This window comes from Hetaerina americana, unplaced genomic scaffold, assembly GCF_022747635.1.
Source record: "Hetaerina americana unplaced genomic scaffold, ioHetAmer1.1.p SCAF_16, whole genome shotgun sequence".
In the NCBI taxonomy this organism is placed as follows: Eukaryota; Metazoa; Arthropoda; class Insecta; order Odonata; family Calopterygidae; genus Hetaerina; species Hetaerina americana.
The window spans coordinates 4520245-4539964 of record NW_027286719.1 but is presented as its reverse complement, the minus strand read 5'-3'; the positions used below and the strand labels follow the sequence as shown (position 1 = coordinate 4539964).

At 36.4% G+C, this 19720-nt stretch overlaps 1 protein-coding gene across 2 annotated transcripts in view; it reads left to right on the top strand.

Annotated features, from left to right (window-relative positions):
- Positions 1 to 1395: 1395 nt before the first annotated feature.
- Positions 1396 to 19720, top strand: part of Pgant5 (polypeptide N-acetylgalactosaminyltransferase 5) — a 36503-nt gene continuing 18178 nt past the window's right edge. Inside the window, exons 1-7 of one of the 2 annotated variants that reach the window (XM_071584043.1) lie at positions 1396 to 1510; positions 1985 to 2722; positions 5733 to 5899; positions 7960 to 8167; positions 8418 to 8528; positions 14112 to 14289; positions 17550 to 17730. In XM_071584043.1, coding sequence (XP_071440144.1) covers positions 2223 to 2722; positions 5733 to 5899; positions 7960 to 8167; positions 8418 to 8528; positions 14112 to 14289; positions 17550 to 17730 — 1345 coding nt within the window. In that variant the 5' untranslated portion in view covers positions 1396 to 1510; positions 1985 to 2222. Of the gene's footprint in view, positions 1511 to 1984; positions 2723 to 5732; positions 5900 to 7959; positions 8168 to 8417; positions 8529 to 14111; positions 14290 to 16746; positions 16928 to 17549; positions 17731 to 19720 lie in introns of both variants that reach the window. The other variant, XM_071584042.1, reaches the window with a different exon arrangement.

Here is a 19720-nt window from a genome sequence, read left to right as displayed (position 1 = left end):
TAACACCTTGGGCACGAGCTTGGCGCACACTTTCCTCATTTATAAATATTTGATGACAATGCGAAACACAACTTTAGACAACAAATTCAGTTCATAGGCAACCATCTTGATACTCAATCGACGGTAAGAGTCCAACAATTGTCGAACACGAGCCACATTGTTGTCGGTTTTGCTGATTGGCGGTCGACCAGAGCGTTGTTCATCGTGAACCTCTTCCCGACCCTCCTTAAAGGCCTTTAACCTCCTCAAAACTTGTGAGCAGAGTCCTCGTATGACTCACAAAGAGGTTTACATTACCTGACGTCCTGCCGCTTCCACAGCTTCGAGAGCACTGAACTTAGTTTCGCGGCAAAGTTTAGCATCTCCTTCATCTACTTCAAATGGTTCGATCCCACACCAACTAATAGGAGCGGCGGGTAAAATATAATTGCATTACTATTGGAACTCACCCAGTATGCATGGTAAAACGTTTTCTCTGTAAAAAATGGTAATTTCCCCGAACAAATTTATTAAAAATTCTCAGTGCATAAGTAAAACACTGGGATGGAAAACTGGCATTTATTAATTAAACGGTAAACCTTTTTTGTATTTATTTATTGGCTGGTGACTAAAGTTCAATACATCTCCAAACGCAACAATTTGGGGGGGGGGGGGGTGCTATACTGGAAAAATTAAATTGCATAATACTGCTGGTTAGTAATCTTTAACCACACCTGTAGAGAAGTCAGTGAATGCCTATAATAAAGACCTCTATCTATATCTATTCCGAATAATGATTAAGCTCAAATGAACGGACAGTATTACCAACGAAGAATAGAAGAAAGGAAAGCAGTAATAAATCATATCCTCAATAGTTTCAAGCTTCACTTCGTGGAAGTATTTGATATCTATATTAAAATATTTTGTATTTTTTCACAGATACCACTTGTTTCACCGCGTCCCATGAATTCTTGATATCTATTTAGTATGCGTGAGTATCTGTGAGATCTATACCACTCTCGAGCAATGGGTTATACCACATTCATGAACTAGCATGAAAAGACTGCTTATATACTCTAGGTCTCCCCTACTCATTCACTCAACTCAGCTACGATATTCTAACATCGACATATGTAGAAGGCATTCAACAATCAAGCACAAAATTACGCCAACTGTGATGTCCCGGGGTAGATATGAAACAAATCTAAATTATTTGAGGCTAAATTTTATACTTTATTTTAATATAACTTAAATCGTCTTCCAAAAACGCAATAGCATCAATCGTTCTAATCGAATATCTCTTTACGTTTTTAAAACAGGCGCTCGACGGCCTTCTATTAAACGTATGTCATTTGTTTTCTTACTAAAATGACAGGAAGAGGCGCTGTGTCCGTGGCTTCTGCCAGCACGGGCAGAACTGGTCAAAACTGGAAGTACGGCTTATGAATGTTTTAGTTTGTCGAGGTGGTTCGTTGGAGGAACAGGAGATTTTGCGAATTTTATATTATTTACCCCTACAATTAATATCGAGGTAATGTTAGTAACAGTCATTTTTAAGTTTTAGAGGAAAGCTGCTTTCTTTCGAAGTTTTTTTGATTAACACATACTTACGTGGTCCAATGTTTTTAACCTGTTCATTGTCGGGTCATGGGTATTGTCGGGTAAAAGGGCCTGGTTGATGGAGATATTCTCTGTCCTTAGGCCATTTCTGGGGTCGGGGGAAGATATCATGATATATCGTGGCATGCTATTACTGTCTGACGTGTATGTTTATAATTTACTTATGTGATGGCTCTGCGACCTGGCGATGAGCTGTTTAACGGCATTGGAATTTTGATTTCATTTGGCTTGCGATTTAATTTTTTGGCTCTTCATTTTCTTAAAAGGTTTTGACCCCTATTGCCTATGTAACTTTTCTCACTCACAGTGCTTGCATGAAGTTCGTCAAAATCCATGTGACGGCGTCTTGTTTTCACTTAAAGGACATTTCTCTTTTATATTTTAGTTGGAAGATTTTACCAAACAAGAATAACATGTAATTGAAACATTCCGCTGAAAAAAGCACCAATACTGAAATGGTGTTAATGCTCGGTGTCTAAGTGAATGGGACACTTTGTGGGAAACCTTAGTGAATTGTTGTATCATCAAAAACATTTAGTCGTTCAAACGTTCAGGGTTGTTATGATCTTAAAGTTGCCATTGCTGATAAACCTTGCAGTGTTATACTAGTTAAATATCTTGTGATGTTTCGCAGTAAAGTAAGAATTCATACGTGTAAGATAATTTTTCTTACATCGCTAGTTTGGTTTCTTATAGATGTTGTTATTCTCATGTACTATTCTGACTGTGTGGGAGGAAGTTGCTCATCTTCGGTTAGTGGTGATACATCTAGATTAGTTTCTGGGCCTGTTCCTGTTGATGAAGAAAGTAAAGGGAAAGGCATACTCATCAAGCAGTTAAAAGATAGGGGGAAGCGTGAAGATGAAGTGAAGAACGTGGAAGAAAATAATGATAGTGTTGGAGGAAAGAGGTCAGTGTACTTGGCATCGGAACTGAAGATTTGGGTCCCTGCCCCCGTTGTTGAAGAAAAGCGAGGGCTTCCAGGTGAACTTGGGCAGGCGGTGAGAATACCGGCTGATCGAGAAGGACTGATGAAGGAGAAATTCAAGCTAAATCAGTTTAATTTGCTGGCTAGTGATGCAATATCACTAAATCGATCATTGGCAGATATTAGACTTCCTGGGTAAGCCATTATTTGGTTCATATAAAGTGCTATAATTATTTTAGTAAAACCATTTATAGTGCAACCAGCATTCAGTTGGCAACTTAAATTGGTAATCTTTTATTCTTCACTTACAGCTTATTTGGAGAGGAGTTAATTTTCATGTCATCGATTTTCATTTTCCAATTAAGGAAAAATAATTAATTTTCAGGTGGTGTTTTTTAATATTCCATATATTGTTGTCCACAAGTGATTCAGATATAAAGCTCACATTTCATAATCCTAGTAATCTTAATAATCTGAATTTGGAAAGTGCTTGCAGCAAATGATTTTTAATAGGCTTGAATATGTTAAGACCTTACCTTAATGTTAGAATTTTCTGATTTCCCTAGACTTATTGGCGGTTTTTGAATGCTTCCTTTTTTTATTATGCTATGAGGACTTGGATGAATATCAGATCATATGCCAGGAAGGGCATCAAATTGAATGGCTTAAGCCACTTGCTGTTTCCTTACAAAAGTCAAGCCCTTCTGCTGTCAAATCCACCCAGCTGATTGTCGTTCAATGTTAAATACGAAAAATTGCAGAATTACTGATTTCAGGGCGGCAATTTTCATTCATCTCTTTGTGGCAATAAATGTGTAAGGACATTTTTTAGACACTTATCAACTCAAATATAACTTATTTGTGGCTGTCTGGAATGCCACAAAGTTGAGTATCCTCCTTGCTCCTGACTTCACTTCTCGAAATATAACTGCCCTCTGTGTAAGTCTCCTTTTCTAACTTATTACCCCCTCTTTCAAAATATTTTCAAATTTCCACTATCCAAATTTTTCTCATGCCTGAGCTTAAAATAATATTTAAACTACAATCTACCACATTTCCAAGGCTTGTGTGTGCTCAAATTTTGCAGTTGTCAAATAGAAAGTTTCCTACCCGGAGTTCTTCCTCTAACCTCTCTCTCTTCTTACCCTCTATCGCATATTCGTAAGTGAGTAAGATGGAGAAAGTGTAGCCTTTATTATTTTTTATGGGTCAAATAATTTGAGGACAGAAATAAATGTATCTTCTTAGACATGTGCTAATGTTCTGCAAATGTAGGCTGTCTCATGTTGCAATTTTTATTCAAGCTTCCAGGCACCTGCGCTTTATATCAATCAGTGCACATTGTTCTAGGATAGACACAAAATGGACCTGGTTTTAGATCTGGTGCCTGATGTGAAGGGAGAAGTTGGTTGTTTTGCATGAATGCAGTTGAAATTGAAATATTTATTATATTGTTCTGTTGGTTAGGCATGTAACATAGAATATGGCCGCAAAGATACAAAGAAAATAGAATTTAGAAAAATACACCGAACCACTACATAGACACCCTGACGTATAATACAGCTGTCAATCACAAATTATCTCTCATAAACTCATCGACACTGTATTAGCACTTTGTTAATTGCAGCTTAAGTTCAGTTTTAAACATTTGCTGTGTGCTTATATTTTTATTCATTTGCAATATCTTAAAAATAGGTGAAACAGAGTGATGATGACCTTTCTTAGATACTGCACCAGGCTGTTGAGTTAAATGTATACTCTCTCTCCCACAAGTGAAGTAACGCTGTACGGATGAGTTAAGCAAAAATAAACCTAGATATGCTTTTATAAGTAATGCACAGCAAAAATATGTATGCATTTCAGTGTTGTTGTTTTGATTTCGAGAAAGGGTGGCCTTCCAAGAGTTCTGATCAATGCTTCAGTCATGGCTTTCACTGGCCTTTGTTGGAGCACTTGCGATTCCCCAACAGATTAAACAATAGGACTGATATGAATGGATTTTGGCATAACACACCTGTTTAAGGACGTCAAAAGAGTTAGTTGAAGTAAGTTAATGAATCATGAAAGTTGCCATTTATTGATTATATGCTCTGTTAATTGTCAAGCAATCTAGTCTAGAGCACCATTCGGTGAAAGTCCATCAATTAGTAAATGCCATTATTGTTGCCTTGGATGGATTTATGTAAATAGATATGATGGCCATGATGAAGGAAAATCTATGCCTTGAGAAATGTGATGGCAAATTAGGAAATTGAAGTGGATTTAATTGAAAATGATATATTCCATTCATGAATGAGATGATTAAATGTTGCATGGGTGAAATTAATTTTAATGGAGAGGAAAATATTTGAAATTTCCAAAATGAATCCTATACCTGCGCAGATAATAGATGTTAAGAGGTGGTGGGATGTTGAAGACTGGTGAAATGGTTGCAAGGGAGGAGGAAGAAAGGGAAGGAAAATTTTATGAAGGAAATGGTATGAGGCGAATGAGAGTTTGGGCTTGCGGAAGACCAAATGATATGTTGAGAGTCGATGGGGATGATCGAAAACTTAGCATTAATGGGTGGACAGTTTATGAATGAAAGGAATTGTGGCCTGAAAGGAAAGACATTTTAATAAAGTGAATGGGAGGTTTGTCCAAAAAGAAAATTGCTGAAGATAGTCCAAGAAAAGTTCAATGTCTACTATTCTTGGGCCCTTGATGGTGCCTTTTGTCAGAAGATAGAACTCTTAAAGTGACTTGTGTGAAGGGAGGTAGAAAAAGGGTTGGGTATTGCTAGTAATGGTTTACAAAGATGTAGACGTTTTTGAAGGAATTAAAACTGAGCAGATCTGGTGTCCTGGATTGTTTGGGTGATGAATTTTAAGGAGCAGATTAACAGATCACCCACTGCAGGGGCTGCAGTGGTCAAGGGATCGTTGGAGAAATACTGCGAAGGCATATGAGCCTGTGTGCATGAATAATCATGTATATAACTAGCATATATGTGTATACCTCCCATTCATTCATATCAATAAATTCATTTCTAATATTAATTTTTTTAGATTAGGAATGGTATTTTTATCATCTCGTTAGTCTTGACAAGAAAAATAGGTTTTATGGTATTTCATGTTTCAAAATATATTTAATTTCCTTGTCACGGGGCTCGTGGATAATTTTGTATGCCAAGTAATATGTCTAAGTTTCTTGTCCACATTTTCAGATGCAAGAGAAAAAAATATCCTCCGCTGCTACCCACTGCTTCAATCGTAATAGTGTTCCACAATGAAGCATGGTCTACTTTGCTGCGTACTGTTTGGAGTGCAATCAATCGATCGCCTCGAGGCCTTATCGCAGAAATCATACTTGTGGATGATTCCAGTGAAAGAGGTGCTTACAATCTTTATTAATTATCCTAGTTTAAAGGATGTAATTGATTTAACTGTGACTTTGATCATCATTCAAGGATTTGTGTGCTTACTCTCATAGTTGAGTGCACCGAAGTAGCATTTATGTTTACTGCTGGTAGTGTTTTTTAGAGGTATGTCAACATGGCCCAGGGTGCCGTGAAGCAAGAATGTCAGATGTAGATTTCTTTTGAGTTCTCTGGCATAGTATCACATAATAACACAAAATCTTTTATGTTTCATTCTTCATTGATAATGCTAAGGCCAATGAATTGGTATCCACCTCCCCAGTACTCACTTTTTTTTGACTTGCTTCAGTTACCCATCCTCTAAACAGTGTAGGAATACATGACGTGGCTGACATAGTCTGCACAAACTCAATCACTCATGTTGTTGCCAGGGGATTATCTGCCCTGTTCAGGATGACCAATGAAGCATTGTTTGAAAGCATGGAACTGTATAATCCATCTCAATTTATACTGTCATTTTGTCATTAATTAGTATGTATTGTTATTAGTTGGTGGGTTTTGTCGGTTTTAGATCATGAAAATTTGTTTGAGGAATTGATTGATGTTTGAGAATAATATTAACCCTTGTATATTACTCTGGATTGCTGTTTTGAAGTAGACACTGAATGTGCAGGATGTTTATATTTGAAAATACTCTGTCTACTCTGGATGGTTAATATGAATTAATTTTCATCTACTTATAATACATCAGGTGACCCTGGGGATTAGTGTTTGGGTGTTTTAGGATAGCATTGTCGAAAAATAATATAATATGAGCATGCATTTTAAGTTAATTTTGGTTTCATGTGGTTTAAGACTGTAATTTCCAAGCATGTAATAATGCATGCATGATTACTTGTTTGTATGGTGATGTTGCCTAATTCTTGATTAAGACAATGAAATATGTAATTGGATTATATGTTGTCCTTGTAAGAACAAATTTAGGCAGCTCATAAAGTTGCTGTTTCTGATTTTTTCTTTGATTGTTGTGTCAGATTTTTCACTGGAATTAATATTCTTTTATATCATGTTGTTGGTTTGCATTCCCCACCCTTGTGGCCTCATTTATTAACATAATGTGATATTTAAATTTTCCCATCTGTGTCAAATTTCAAATTGATTGATTGGTATCATTCTAATTAGGAGAGTTGTGTATATAAGAACTAAATGAAATTGTTTTTCCCAGATTCTCTTTGCTTTCAGTTATCAAAGGTGAAATGCCATTTCCAAGTTAATATTGCCACAGTTCAATGAATTTTCCATCATTTTTTTTCTTTTCTTCCATGTACATTCGTTTATGTGCTGACTAAATTCGTTTTATTTTTCAAAGTGACGTTTGCTCTCGAGAGCTTGCTGCTTCATTTTTAGGTGAAGTGGTAGTGATCCCTTCCACCTATGCAACTGAATCTCACTGGCCCTAACCCCAAAATCAATAGTCATACTCTTTCAAATCAGTTCAAAGAATGCCTTTAGGAGAAACTTCATTAATTTTGATGAGTTCTCCTTGTCAGTTGGTAGATAGATAAATATTTTGATTCCCATGTTTAAACAGGTTTGTTGAGATATGGTTAACCTACATTGATTTACTGATAGAAAATTTTTTCTTGTGTCTAATCATGAGTTTCATGTCTTGTGAGGAATGTGTACCTGTTTTATATTTGTATTGTCATTATTGTCTTGATGATGTCAATTTTATTGTATATACCAGACGGCGAATATTATTATAACTATATTTATTTGCCAGATTCCTCATTTAATGAAGCAAACTATAGCGAGTGACGTTCAATGGAAAGATGAGTTTATGCTAGCATTTACCATGAAACAAGTTACTTGGGGGGTGTGATATTAGTTACCATACAATTGATCGTAAAATTCTGCACCTGTGATCCAAAATGTTTGTGCATGTCATATTAGTGTAGTGTTTATTGTGCTGACCTATCTCAGTTCTGTTTTGAATGATTAAGTTAAGAGTTACTATTAATTCTTTTCCTCTGAAAGAATTAACCAAAATTATCTTACCTCTGCTCCCTTCCAGAGCATTTAGGCAGACAACTAGAGGAATATGTGGCTGATCTTCCAGTGAAAACCAAAGTGTTGAGGACTGAAAAGCGTTCTGGGTTAATAAGGGCTCGTCTTCTTGGTGCCAAACACGTGACTGGCAAAGTAATTACATTCCTTGATGCACACTGTGAATGCACCGAAGGATGGTTGGAACCACTTCTCGCTCGCATTGCAATGGACAGGTAATGTCTCTGTGTAGACTTCTTTTATGTACCCTGTTTATATCTTTGCTTTTGTAGTTTTTTTTTGTCTCTTCCATTTTAGTCTACGAGGAGTAAATTTACCTAAGAAAGTAATTGCATGATGTATTTGTAAGTCATTGAAAATTCATGAATGTCACACAGGAGCCATGTTCATGTGACCTGAATTTGCTGTGTTGTGTTTTTAAAAGAAAATCCATTTTTTAATCATTGCTGAATGTTTTTCCTGCAGGAGAACAGTGGTGTGCCCTATAATTGATGTTATATCTGATGACACATTTGAGTACATCGCTGCTTCTGACATGACATGGGGTGGCTTTAATTGGAAACTCAATTTCAGATGGTATGTGTAGTATTTCTTCTCGCATTAATTTTCATAGTTAATATTAGGATGATAAGGAATCTTATTTCTTATTTTCTGAATCTTATTTTATTATTTGAAATCATTCGTTGATATTGAAAGTTTTTAAGTCAGAAATAATTTCTGTGCGTCAGTTTCCTTTGTTAAAGCCAGAATATGCTTGGCATTTTGTTTCTCAGACATGTGTATTTGAAGAAGCCTAGTTTACCTCCCTGGGCTAATTAAACCTTAAATGCGAATGGCTTTTTAAATCATGGTGGTGACTGGATGATTTTATTTGCTCATGACCCAGATAAGATATTTAGTAAATTTATTTTATTTGTTTCTATCATGGTGGTTTTAGCAAATTTTCCAGGTTGAGAAAGCCATGAAAATACCACCTATTTCAATAATTTTTAGTTGTTGTGAGTTGGCCTCCACTTTTTAAGAAAATTGCTTCTGTCTCATGATTCTGTAGAATTTTATATTTTTGTATCCTCTGTCTGCTGTGATACGTAGTTTATTCCTGTTGAATCAGTTACAATTCGTTGTATGTACTTATTGATGTGGAACTGCTCCCTCAATCAGGTTGGCATTATGTGGTGCTTGATGGAAGCAAATATATATGGTAGCAAACTGATGGGAGAGAGGGACCTGCAGTCTATTCACACCAGCTTCCGCTAAAAGCATTAATAAAAGTAGATATGTCGCATAAACACTCGTTCTTTTATAGTTTATTCAGAAGGGTTAGTTTCACTTTGCTGCATGATCTAAATTGCATATTGTTGGATATGGCATTTAGTTGCTAGATATAAGTGATATGTCACGAGAGACTTATTTTATTGAACTTTCAAATGTGTAAGCTAAATGTGATGGTGTTTTGTTGATATTGTAATAAGTTAGCGCCTAAATAATATCTGGTGTATAATAATTTGAAAGCAATGTTATACTTATGGTATGATGCCTACTTTGCCATGAGTTTTCTAGGATTATCAAATGCCAAAGAAAACATTTTTGAAGAGGAGTACTATTTCCCTAACAGGTCTTCCCCATTGAACACTGTTGGAAGGTTAGTCTATATCTGAGTAAAATTATTTGGTCATTTGATGTTTTGTTTTAGCTCATTTTTAAACCAATAATTATTTTGTGGACATTAAATAAGTTGAGAAAACTTTGGTGATCATTAATCCAGGTGCAAAGCAATTGAATTCTCTCATAATATTTTTGTTCATTGCAGATAAAATTTTGAAATTAAGAGTTGATCTAAAGGGAAATTTGTTGAATTTCTTTAGGTCACGCAAAATTTTCACCTATTAATTGAAATAAATAAAGCAGCTTTTTTATCAACAAAAAAATCCTCATGTAAAAAATCCAGGTGTTCTTGCATCATAAAATCTGAAGGCACAGAGTCACAGGGCATAAAGCAGGGTGGGCTCCTGAATTATTTATGTACTACCTTGATCAAAAAGTTCCCGGAATAACCACCGTGTGGCGCTCCCATCGTTCCGATTTGAGTTCTGTTTTTTTTGTTAAATTGGTACATCTGTTGTTGATATTCCCTTTAAATCTTAGTGTCATAACTTGACATTTGCAAAAGTTACGGTCGGTTTTCGGTATGTCCATCAGTGCTTCCTGCGATTTTTCCATTACTTCCTCTCGGCTGCTAAAACGCGTTCCCCGTAATGGTTTTTTAACTCGATTGAACAGAAAGAAGTCACAGGGAGCCAAATCAGGTGAATTCGGTGGCTGTTGGATGGTATTTGTTGCATTTTTCGTCAAAAAATTACGAATAATGATAGCACTGTGCGACGGTGCGTTATCATGGTGCAAAATCCACGAGTTTTCTGCCCACATTTCTGGTCTCTTTCGGCGAATTGCTTCACGCAAACGTCTCATAACGCCCAAATAATACTCTTTGTTTACTGTCTGGCCTTCTGGCAAAAATTCATGATGCACTACACCGTTGTAATCCATGAAAACCGTCAGCATTGCCTTCTTTTTTGACTGAAAACGACGTGGTTTTTTTGGTCTCGGCTCATTTGGTGAACGCCATTCACTTGCCTGATGTCTGGATTGCGTGTCGTACTCATAAACCCACGTCTCGTCTCCAGTAATGATCCTTTTGATGAATGTGGGATCGGATTCAGCCTCGCAAATCATGTCTTTTGCGACGTCAACACGGTCTCTTTTTTGCATGAAATTGAGGTCTTTTGGAACCAACTTTGCTGCTACACGACGGAAACCCAAATCATTAACCACAATGTCTTGGGCGGATCCATAGGCAATGTTCAAGTCCTCCGCTATTTCTCTGATGGTTAATTTGCGGTTATTGACCAACATTTCTTTTACTTTATCAATTTTTTCACCGACTTTCGATGTCGATGGTCTGCCACTGCGTTCATCATCTTCGATTGACTCACGACCACTTCTGAACCGCTCGTGCCACTGGTAAACGACCGTTTTTTTTAGAGAATCGTTGCCGAAACACTTTTCCAACATTTCCAACGTCCGTGCGCCACTAAATCCGTTTTTAACGCAAAATTTAATACAAGTTCGTTGTTGCAAATTTAAATCCATTTCTGAAATTGTAAAAAATCGCCAACACACACAGAGATAGATGTACTCTTGGCTACGTAACTTTTGCAAATGTTAAGTTATGACACTAAGATTTAAAGGGAATATCAACAACAGATGTACCAATTTAACAAAAAAAACAGAACTCAAATCGGAACGATGGGAGCGCCACACGGTGGTTATACCGGGAACTTTTTGATCAAGGTAGTATATTTATTTGTTAACATATTTCATGGGTAAATAACAGATTTGAGCTTGGTGTGTTCAGGAAAGGCAAATACAGACTAAAAATTTCCAGGGAAGAGGTTAATATTAGGAAACAAGTAGCAATAAATATTAAGGCATGAAATGGCGTTAACATAAAGTCTGCAAGACTGCCTGAAATTGATGTTGGGAACTCACTTTCTGAGAGAATTTTTTCCTCAAACTGGAAAAAAACATATGTTTGAGCATGAAATTTGCTTTTTCACCATCTCAACCTTATAATCTCCTGTCTCACAGTAGTGGGGAAGTAAACGAATTACACCGTAGTATCAGCGTGCAAAGTAAATTGCATTGACTGCCCAGCACCATACGTGTGGCAAACCAAGAGGAAATTTGAGGGAAGGATCCGAGAACGATATCTTTTCCAATGAAATGTTCCACTGTTTTCTATAGTCCTTGTTCAAGATAAACACTCTAGAACTTTTGAGACAGCCACGTTGCATGATCATGGCAAGGGAGCAATTTGAAATAATGAGGAATGCAGAAGGAAAGATTTGAATGGCTAGTGGCATTGTGCATCCATCATACCACCCTTATCTCCTCGCCCTCAGTCATCATGGCTCCCAGGGGTATAGATACTTTCTCTTTCTGGGGGTTCAAATCGTCTTAGCCTCAACATTATCTCATTGTCTTCATTTAACTAGATGGAATGCTAGGTGAGCTGTAGCTCATGTGGCCCTTGTTGATCATGAAATAATCCTTAACTGAACGATGTTCCAATTTTTGAATTTTTCAGTGCCTATCATCTACTCTTTCTTTGTAATGTTTAGGCATATTTTTACATTGCGCCTATAACATCACATTAATATTTATGTAAACTGCCTCCAGACAGGTATGCAGTGTACAGCACAAATAAAAATAAATTAAGAGAATCAAAAGTATGACTTGTGCTTGGTACAGAGTACATAGAGGGTGCGGCAGTTATCTCCCGACAAATTTCAGTTTGAATTTCCCGCCCTATCATAGTTCCACTGGAGGTCACGATTGGCATTCTTGAAAGCTATGGGCATCTAGTAAACAGTCACAACCTGAAAATGGCCGAGATGTTTTTTACAAGTGCGGAGTACAATCGAAGACCTGCTATTATCGAAAGTATTTGCACTGGGCGTGCGCCCAGTAAAATAGTTCGATTCTTTGGGTACCCCAGATCAACTGTGTACGATATTGTGGCTGAGTTTTATGCTTCGGAGAAGTCTGGGGTTAAAGGTTTAAGCTAACCCGGCGAGGAAATCTCTTTGGAGGAAACGTGTGGCATGAACTGCGGCAGTCGTCGAGAAGGCTCGGGCACTGATTGCAGCGGACCCGGGGTGATCGCTGAGGAAATTGGCGTCAGAATTAAATGTTAGTGAGTGAATAATGCGTCAGATGGCAGAGAAGGACCAACAATACAAGCCGTACACAATGAAGTTGCAACATAGGCTGTCTGAGACTGCCAAGACAGAGCTCGCTGCAACCTGCTATTGTGTTCTCTAAAAAATGAAGCTGCGGGGTGAATGGATGAAAACATTTTCACCATCGACGTGAAGATCACCTGGACAAATGATCTCTGGCTAGCCCACGACCCCAAGGACGTCCTGATTGTTGCTCGAACAAAATTCCCAGCTAGTGTTCACGTCCTAGGTGTTGCGTCCAGAGAGAGGTGATATCATGCCACCACATTTCTTTGAAAAGGGACTAACTATCACAAATGAAGTCTATCTGCAAATTTTGAAGAATGTCGTGAAACTGTGGCCTCGGGGAGGCAATATGTCTTTTAACAGGATGGTGCACCAGCTCATACGAGTCATTGCAGCTGAAGGGGGTTACATTGAGTAATGTTACTCTTGACAGATACCACTACTTGAATGTAACAGGATTTTCATTTGTATTTTTTTTTTATAAATTTGCTTTTGAACATAAGTTTCATTTGTCTGCATTCAAGCACTGTGCCCTGTGTTCGATTTATGACATCTTACCCTTTTTGAAATGCTGTTTTGAATAAGTTGCGGGGATTGAGAATTGGCCTCTCTCTCAGTAATATCAGAATAAGTGTGACATAATGTGTTTATGAATGGTTCAGTGATCGCTCCTACTGCATGTCCTGTCTTCATTAATGGCTGTTTGCGAATGATGTCACTTTTTCTATACGTAGTGTGGAGATTGAAGGCACCCTGTTAAAAACTATTAGATCTTGCTGATTTATCGAAAACATGTAATGTAGGTTGGGGGTGGTATCAGGCAATTAGGGTTCTGCACATTACTTATTTATTTTTGTGCTTTGTTTCAATATATGTATATTTTTTGGTTGGAGGTAGTGCACACCCTCTCTCTGGACACTCCCATGACCTCTGCCCTTAATGCCACCAACCAACACTCGCCCCCAGACAGCCCTGACTGTGAAAATGAAGAGCACGCTTTTTCTCCAACCTCTCCCATTTTCCCTCTTCACCGATTGGCAATTCATTTTCTGTAACCCATTGTGCCAAACATTGTCCACCTCCTCCTCCTGTGAAAACTCATGGATTCTAAGACTGTAACTGATGTCACCAAACTTGGCAAACTTTGGTTGTGTATATTAAATAAATTCTTGTAGAAATTGTCTAAGTATATTTTTAATATGCGAAAATTCTAGCTAGTGGTATCAGAAGCCATTAAGTTGGACACCAAATGTACCCTCATACAACGGTGATGAGGCATGCATGGTAGGTGATGGCAGTTGAGTCTACTTCTGAGTAGTAACATTAGGGTATGTTGGTGTTCTTTTTGCAGGTATCGAGTACCTCAGAGAGAAATGGATCGCAGGGGAGGTGATAGGACTGCACCGCTTCGTACTCCCACCATGGCAGGTGGTTTATTTGCAATTGACCGGGATTATTTCTATGAACTGGGAGCATATGATGAGGGGATGGACATTTGGGGTGGAGAGAATCTGGAGATGTCATTTAGGGTAAGTAAATTTGATAATTTACCAAACCAATTAACAACACCACTCATTCATAAAGCAAAATTATCCTCAAAATATACATGATGAAAAGTTTGGTACCTCATTGAGGAGGGAATTTTTTATTTTCTTGAGAGTCCAAAAAGTAATTAGCAATTGATTCACCTTTAGAATATGTCTCTAGCCTTTTTTGGGGCTGATGGAACACTTCTAAAATGTCATGTACATATTCTTAAAAAATTATGTTGTAGTATCGCAGTACGGGATATTTTACATGCAAGTTTATAATTCATTCTTTCTTAGATATGGTACATAACCTTTACAAATGTATGTATTTTGTTGGTAACATCCATGCCAATATCTTATTATTATGTTTTGTGAAAAATATCGCCAGAGGTTTTTCCCAACCCTAGCTAAAATGTGCTTGGTGCATTCCTTATCATTCTCTCAATTTACTTTATTGGAAACATTCATTCAGTAATCTTTTTTTAAGTATTAAGTGAAACATGAAATTGTGTGACAGGAATTTGTACTCATCTTAAGGGCCATCCACTAATACTGTGCCCAATTCGCTTCTCTGTATTACAGATTTCAGCAAATATGTATTTAATACCACATTGTAGATGTTATTGAAAATGTAGTTCTATATTTTTAAGATAAGGTGAAAACCAAGGAAGCCAAATTAGTAATGATATGTATGTATTCTGTTTATTGTTCAATATTTAAAAAAGGTGCACTTGAACAGAGTCAAATGAGGACAGACTTGTGTCTTTATTTCTTACTGCTGTAGTTGCATGTAAATTCCTGTTATTCAGTCATTTACATATTACTGTATGTTCATAAATAGAAGCCAACCATTAATTTAAGCTGACACCCCTAAGTCACTGGCTAATTTTGAGAAAAGTAAATTTTGAAACTCTTAAAGCTCCAGAATTCCAGGCATGCAGGTGCAGTTAATTACAATCACCTGACTCTAATCTTCTGTATACGTACGGTAGATATAGCTGCAGGAAATTATGATTTCATGTATTCATTGGTTCTTACCATCTATTAGTGTGCGGTGATAAGCGTATTTTTACTGACAATATATATAATTTTTACACATATATATATATATATATATATATATATATATATATGTATATATATATATATATATGTATATATATATATATATGTATATATATATATATATATATATATATATATATATATATATATATATATATGTATATATATATATATATATATATGTATATATATATATATATATATATATATATATAATGTTTAAGTGCATATATATATTTATACAGATTCGCTGTATCTATACACGTTCAAGATAACTATGAAGCCCTGGGCGCGTGGTATTTATACAAATTCATGATAATTACATAGTTATGGGTGCGCGTTATAAATAAGGTGTGCAATTTGATGGGAAAATGCAATAATTTGGCACTTTTCGGCATGTATTTTGTTCTTGGCTGAAATTTTGGCAGACGATGCGGGCGAGGGGCCATATGTCATCCAGAGAAATTAGTTTTGATGCAAGAGACTCCATATGACTGCTGCCTAATGCATTTTGGTGATTTGCTTTGTCCATTTGAAGGAGAAATGTTTCATCTTGTACCTCCTTGAATTTGTGACCAAAGACTTATCAATTGCCCACATTATTTTACTTACCCTATTTTGTGTAACATATGCAAACCCCTTTCCTCACATGGTTAAAGTCATCAGCTAATGACTGCGCTCTAATAAAATGTTTTAAACTTCACCCTCAAGAAAATTTATAAATAAATTCTTGCTATCCTTATCCTAGCCGAGGCAAGAGTCCGATGTCCGTATCAGTATTATCAATATGAAGTGAAGGCTAAGTCATGATGAAGTTGTTTGCTCAAAGATAATGCTTGGAATACCTCTATTTTATAATTCCTAGTTATCCCTTCTGTGTATGGTTCAAATTATTTTAGTCTTATTAATGAACTTCTGATGATGGTTTTTTTTACAGTATGCCGTTGAGAAAATTTGATAATTTTGTTATTACTTTTAATACTATTCCTACAAGTATATACACTAAATTGATAATTTCAAAGGCAATTAACATTGTTTTTCTATTTTAAATAAGTATATTTTCTATGGCTTCTCATTGTTTTCATTATAGAGTTTTGATTAATTCAATTGATATGTTTAAACCTCTGCATTATCATGTTTTAAACACCATTTTTATTACTGGGAAATAATTATCTGCCAATAATTATGTTGCCCTCATCCAAGGCATAGTTTGGAAAGAAATTTTTAAAAATCAGAAATGCAATATGTTTCATTCATTTTGGAAAGATATATATATATTTATAAATGAATGTTATAATGGCATTGAATGATGTGATTTTGCTTAATTGTGAGTGTTGGTAATTAAGTTGGGGGGTTGGGTATGAGGAAAAAATTCATCATCACTCCCGGCAGGTATGGCAGTGTGGAGGGGTGCTGGAAATCATACCATGCTCCCATGTGGGGCATGTGTTCCGGGACAAGTCCCCCTACACTTTCCCTGGTGGGGTGTCAAGAATTGTTCTTCACAATGCCGCTCGAGTTGCAGAAGTCTGGATGGATGAGTGGCGGGATTTCTATTATGCCATGAATCCAGGTTAGAGGAAAGCTGTTAAGACCATCTATTTTTTCTGTGGGAGGCGGTGTTTGTTGGGGAAGAACTTGCAGGTCCTGTGGGAAGAGGTGGTCATAAATGTGTGTTTATTTGGTATGGGTGCTCGTGCAAAGCCATAGCTTGGCTGAGCAGATATGCATTGGTTTTATTTATCTAACCCACTAATTTCTGACATGCTGAAGAATGGTGAACAGTTTGGAGATTTTGTGAGCATCAAGCTAATGAAAATTTCTCCCGAGAATGTTAGTTAAATGACAAAAAATGAATTCAAATTGAGTGAGTTTAGAAGTAAAACATGCTTATGTTAATGTTCAGATGTATAAAAATTCTGTGGAATTAAATTGAAAAATGTATTTCAATAGTTTGGTCCTCACAAAAGTGCCTTTACCTTCACCAGTTTTCAATGAATGAGTATTGCGTGAGTAGAAATGCCTTGCTTGCTTATGAATGTTGAAGTGAGAATTTGTGGCATTGGCAACCCTTATGCAGAGCAATGTGGACATTGGATAACCTCACTTAACACCATTGGCATATGAACTTGGAAGCATGATAAAGCCCATTGAGATTTGGTTGTTTCGTGTGCCTACTTTTGCCGTTGTTGTAGGTTTGGATGTGTGGCGGAAAGCTGGAGATATCTACATGTTCTCATGTGGGCCACGTGTTCCGAAAGTCGACCCCATACTCCTTCCCTGGGGGAACCTCCAAAATAGTGAACCATAACAACGCTCGACTAGCTGAAGTTTGGCTTGATGAATGGAAAGAGTTTTACTACGGCATTAACCCAGGTTAGATTTAATGCAGTAGCTAGTAACTAAGTGCTGTCTAACATAATCTTGCTTGGAATGTTAACGGCTCTGACTTGGTTGCCTGAATCCTGTACATCTGTAGTTATCAGTTGATTGTGCCATGGTGGTTTGCACTAATTTCCCTCTGTTACTGCTGTAGTTGTTGTTTATGGCATTGACAACTAACTAACACACTAATACCTTGGAATAGGTTAACTTCATTGATTACCTGTAATTGATAGATTGATAATAACTTATTCTATAAATAATTATATGGGAGTGATTCTTTTACTCTTTTGGCTGTCAGAGGTTTACGCCCTGTAGTTGGTTTCTGGAATGAGGATTCACATACATTGGTGTATGAAATAATTTAGGAATTAGATGGCTGCATGTTTTATTACAAATCAGTTGCATTGTCATGAAGTATAACTTGGTTGTGGTTGCATCAGCTAATTTAATAATTGGAGCATGAAAGATAACTATGGTGCCTATATGATCAACTCAGAGCACTCTTCACTCTGGCAATGCACTTGTTGCCGAATGAGGCCCTAATAAAATTATAATAAACCTTTCTGTAATCACAAGTCCAAACACAGACATCGTTGTTCTAGTTGGACAGTCTATCAAGGCAGGATTTATCAACATTTGGGACCATAGGGAGAAGCACCTCCGGCACAGAGTTGGCATACTTTATTAGGCCTCTTGGCTTGTGTGTTATTTATTATTGCAAAATTATCCTTTGCACTTGCAGTTATTGACTTAGGGACAAAGTTCCGCTGGTTGCTGCATTTCTAATGATCAAAAAAAGGAGTTAAATGAGGTCACCTCTAATCTTGGAGAAAAATTCCATTGCCATGTGTACTTAACCATTTTTACTGCAAGAAAAAGTGATAAGATCATTCGAAGTTAAATTGCCAATGTAGGAATTACTGACCTTTGCTGACGATAACCCTGCTTAGAATGATGCCCTAATGTGTTGTTTAAGTGTATGAGAGAGGTCTGTTTGAAGACACAAGTTTTAGTTTAGTTAGCCTAGGAGTTTTCAAAAACTTGAAGAGGTTCTTTGGGGTTTAAGGAGATTATTGATAATAGCGATAATGACTTAGAGATGGTGTTAGTAATTAAATCTCATGAAATGTTTTTCAGCTTATTATGAGTCTACTTTTACTCTGTTAACAGTTCCTGCGAGTATATGCCTTAGCGAACCGATGAAAGAATTTTGTTAATTGAAAAATTATGATTTGAAAACCTTAATATATATCAGCCTGCGTTATATGGGCTGGGGATACAGAGCCCATTATTTCAATCATAGACTTGTAATTCCTAAATTCGATAGATATTTGTTATATTTTTTATTTTTATTTTATAAAAAATTAGTTTTAGACTATGCATGAGTTTTGAAACAAATTGAAAATTCTCTGTCAAACAATTTTATGCGTATAAATGAATATGTATATGTAGAATATGAACTGATCCTACCGTGAGCTTATGAAGATACAACGTATCCATAAACAAAATGTTAGAATTTTCAAAACTATCAAGTTATAATAATCAATTATTATGAAGTAATTAAATTTAAATACTAGTAAGGCATATTAAGTAGCATGTAGAAGTAAGCAATTACCATGTTAATGAAAAATTGGCTGACAGCCTAAGGTTGATTAATTAGGAACCATTTAGTTGACCTATATTCTAATCTATATATCTCTATTGCAAAACCTTACCTTTATATAGCTCCAAGTGAATCAGCGCATTTCACTGACTTTAGTTGAAATTTAAGGAAATTGAATCCTAACCAAAAGAAATGCATGACGGTTATTCTGATCAACTTCCTTCTGTGCTGATTTCATGCGCCAGAATACTTGAGTAATTACGTTATTCTTTACCCTTAATGTCAAACATTGTTGAGTGTGGTTCCTACTGATGAATGTTTTCAAGGCAATTAATGATGATCAATACAACCAGCAAGTTATTTCAAAATATCATGTGC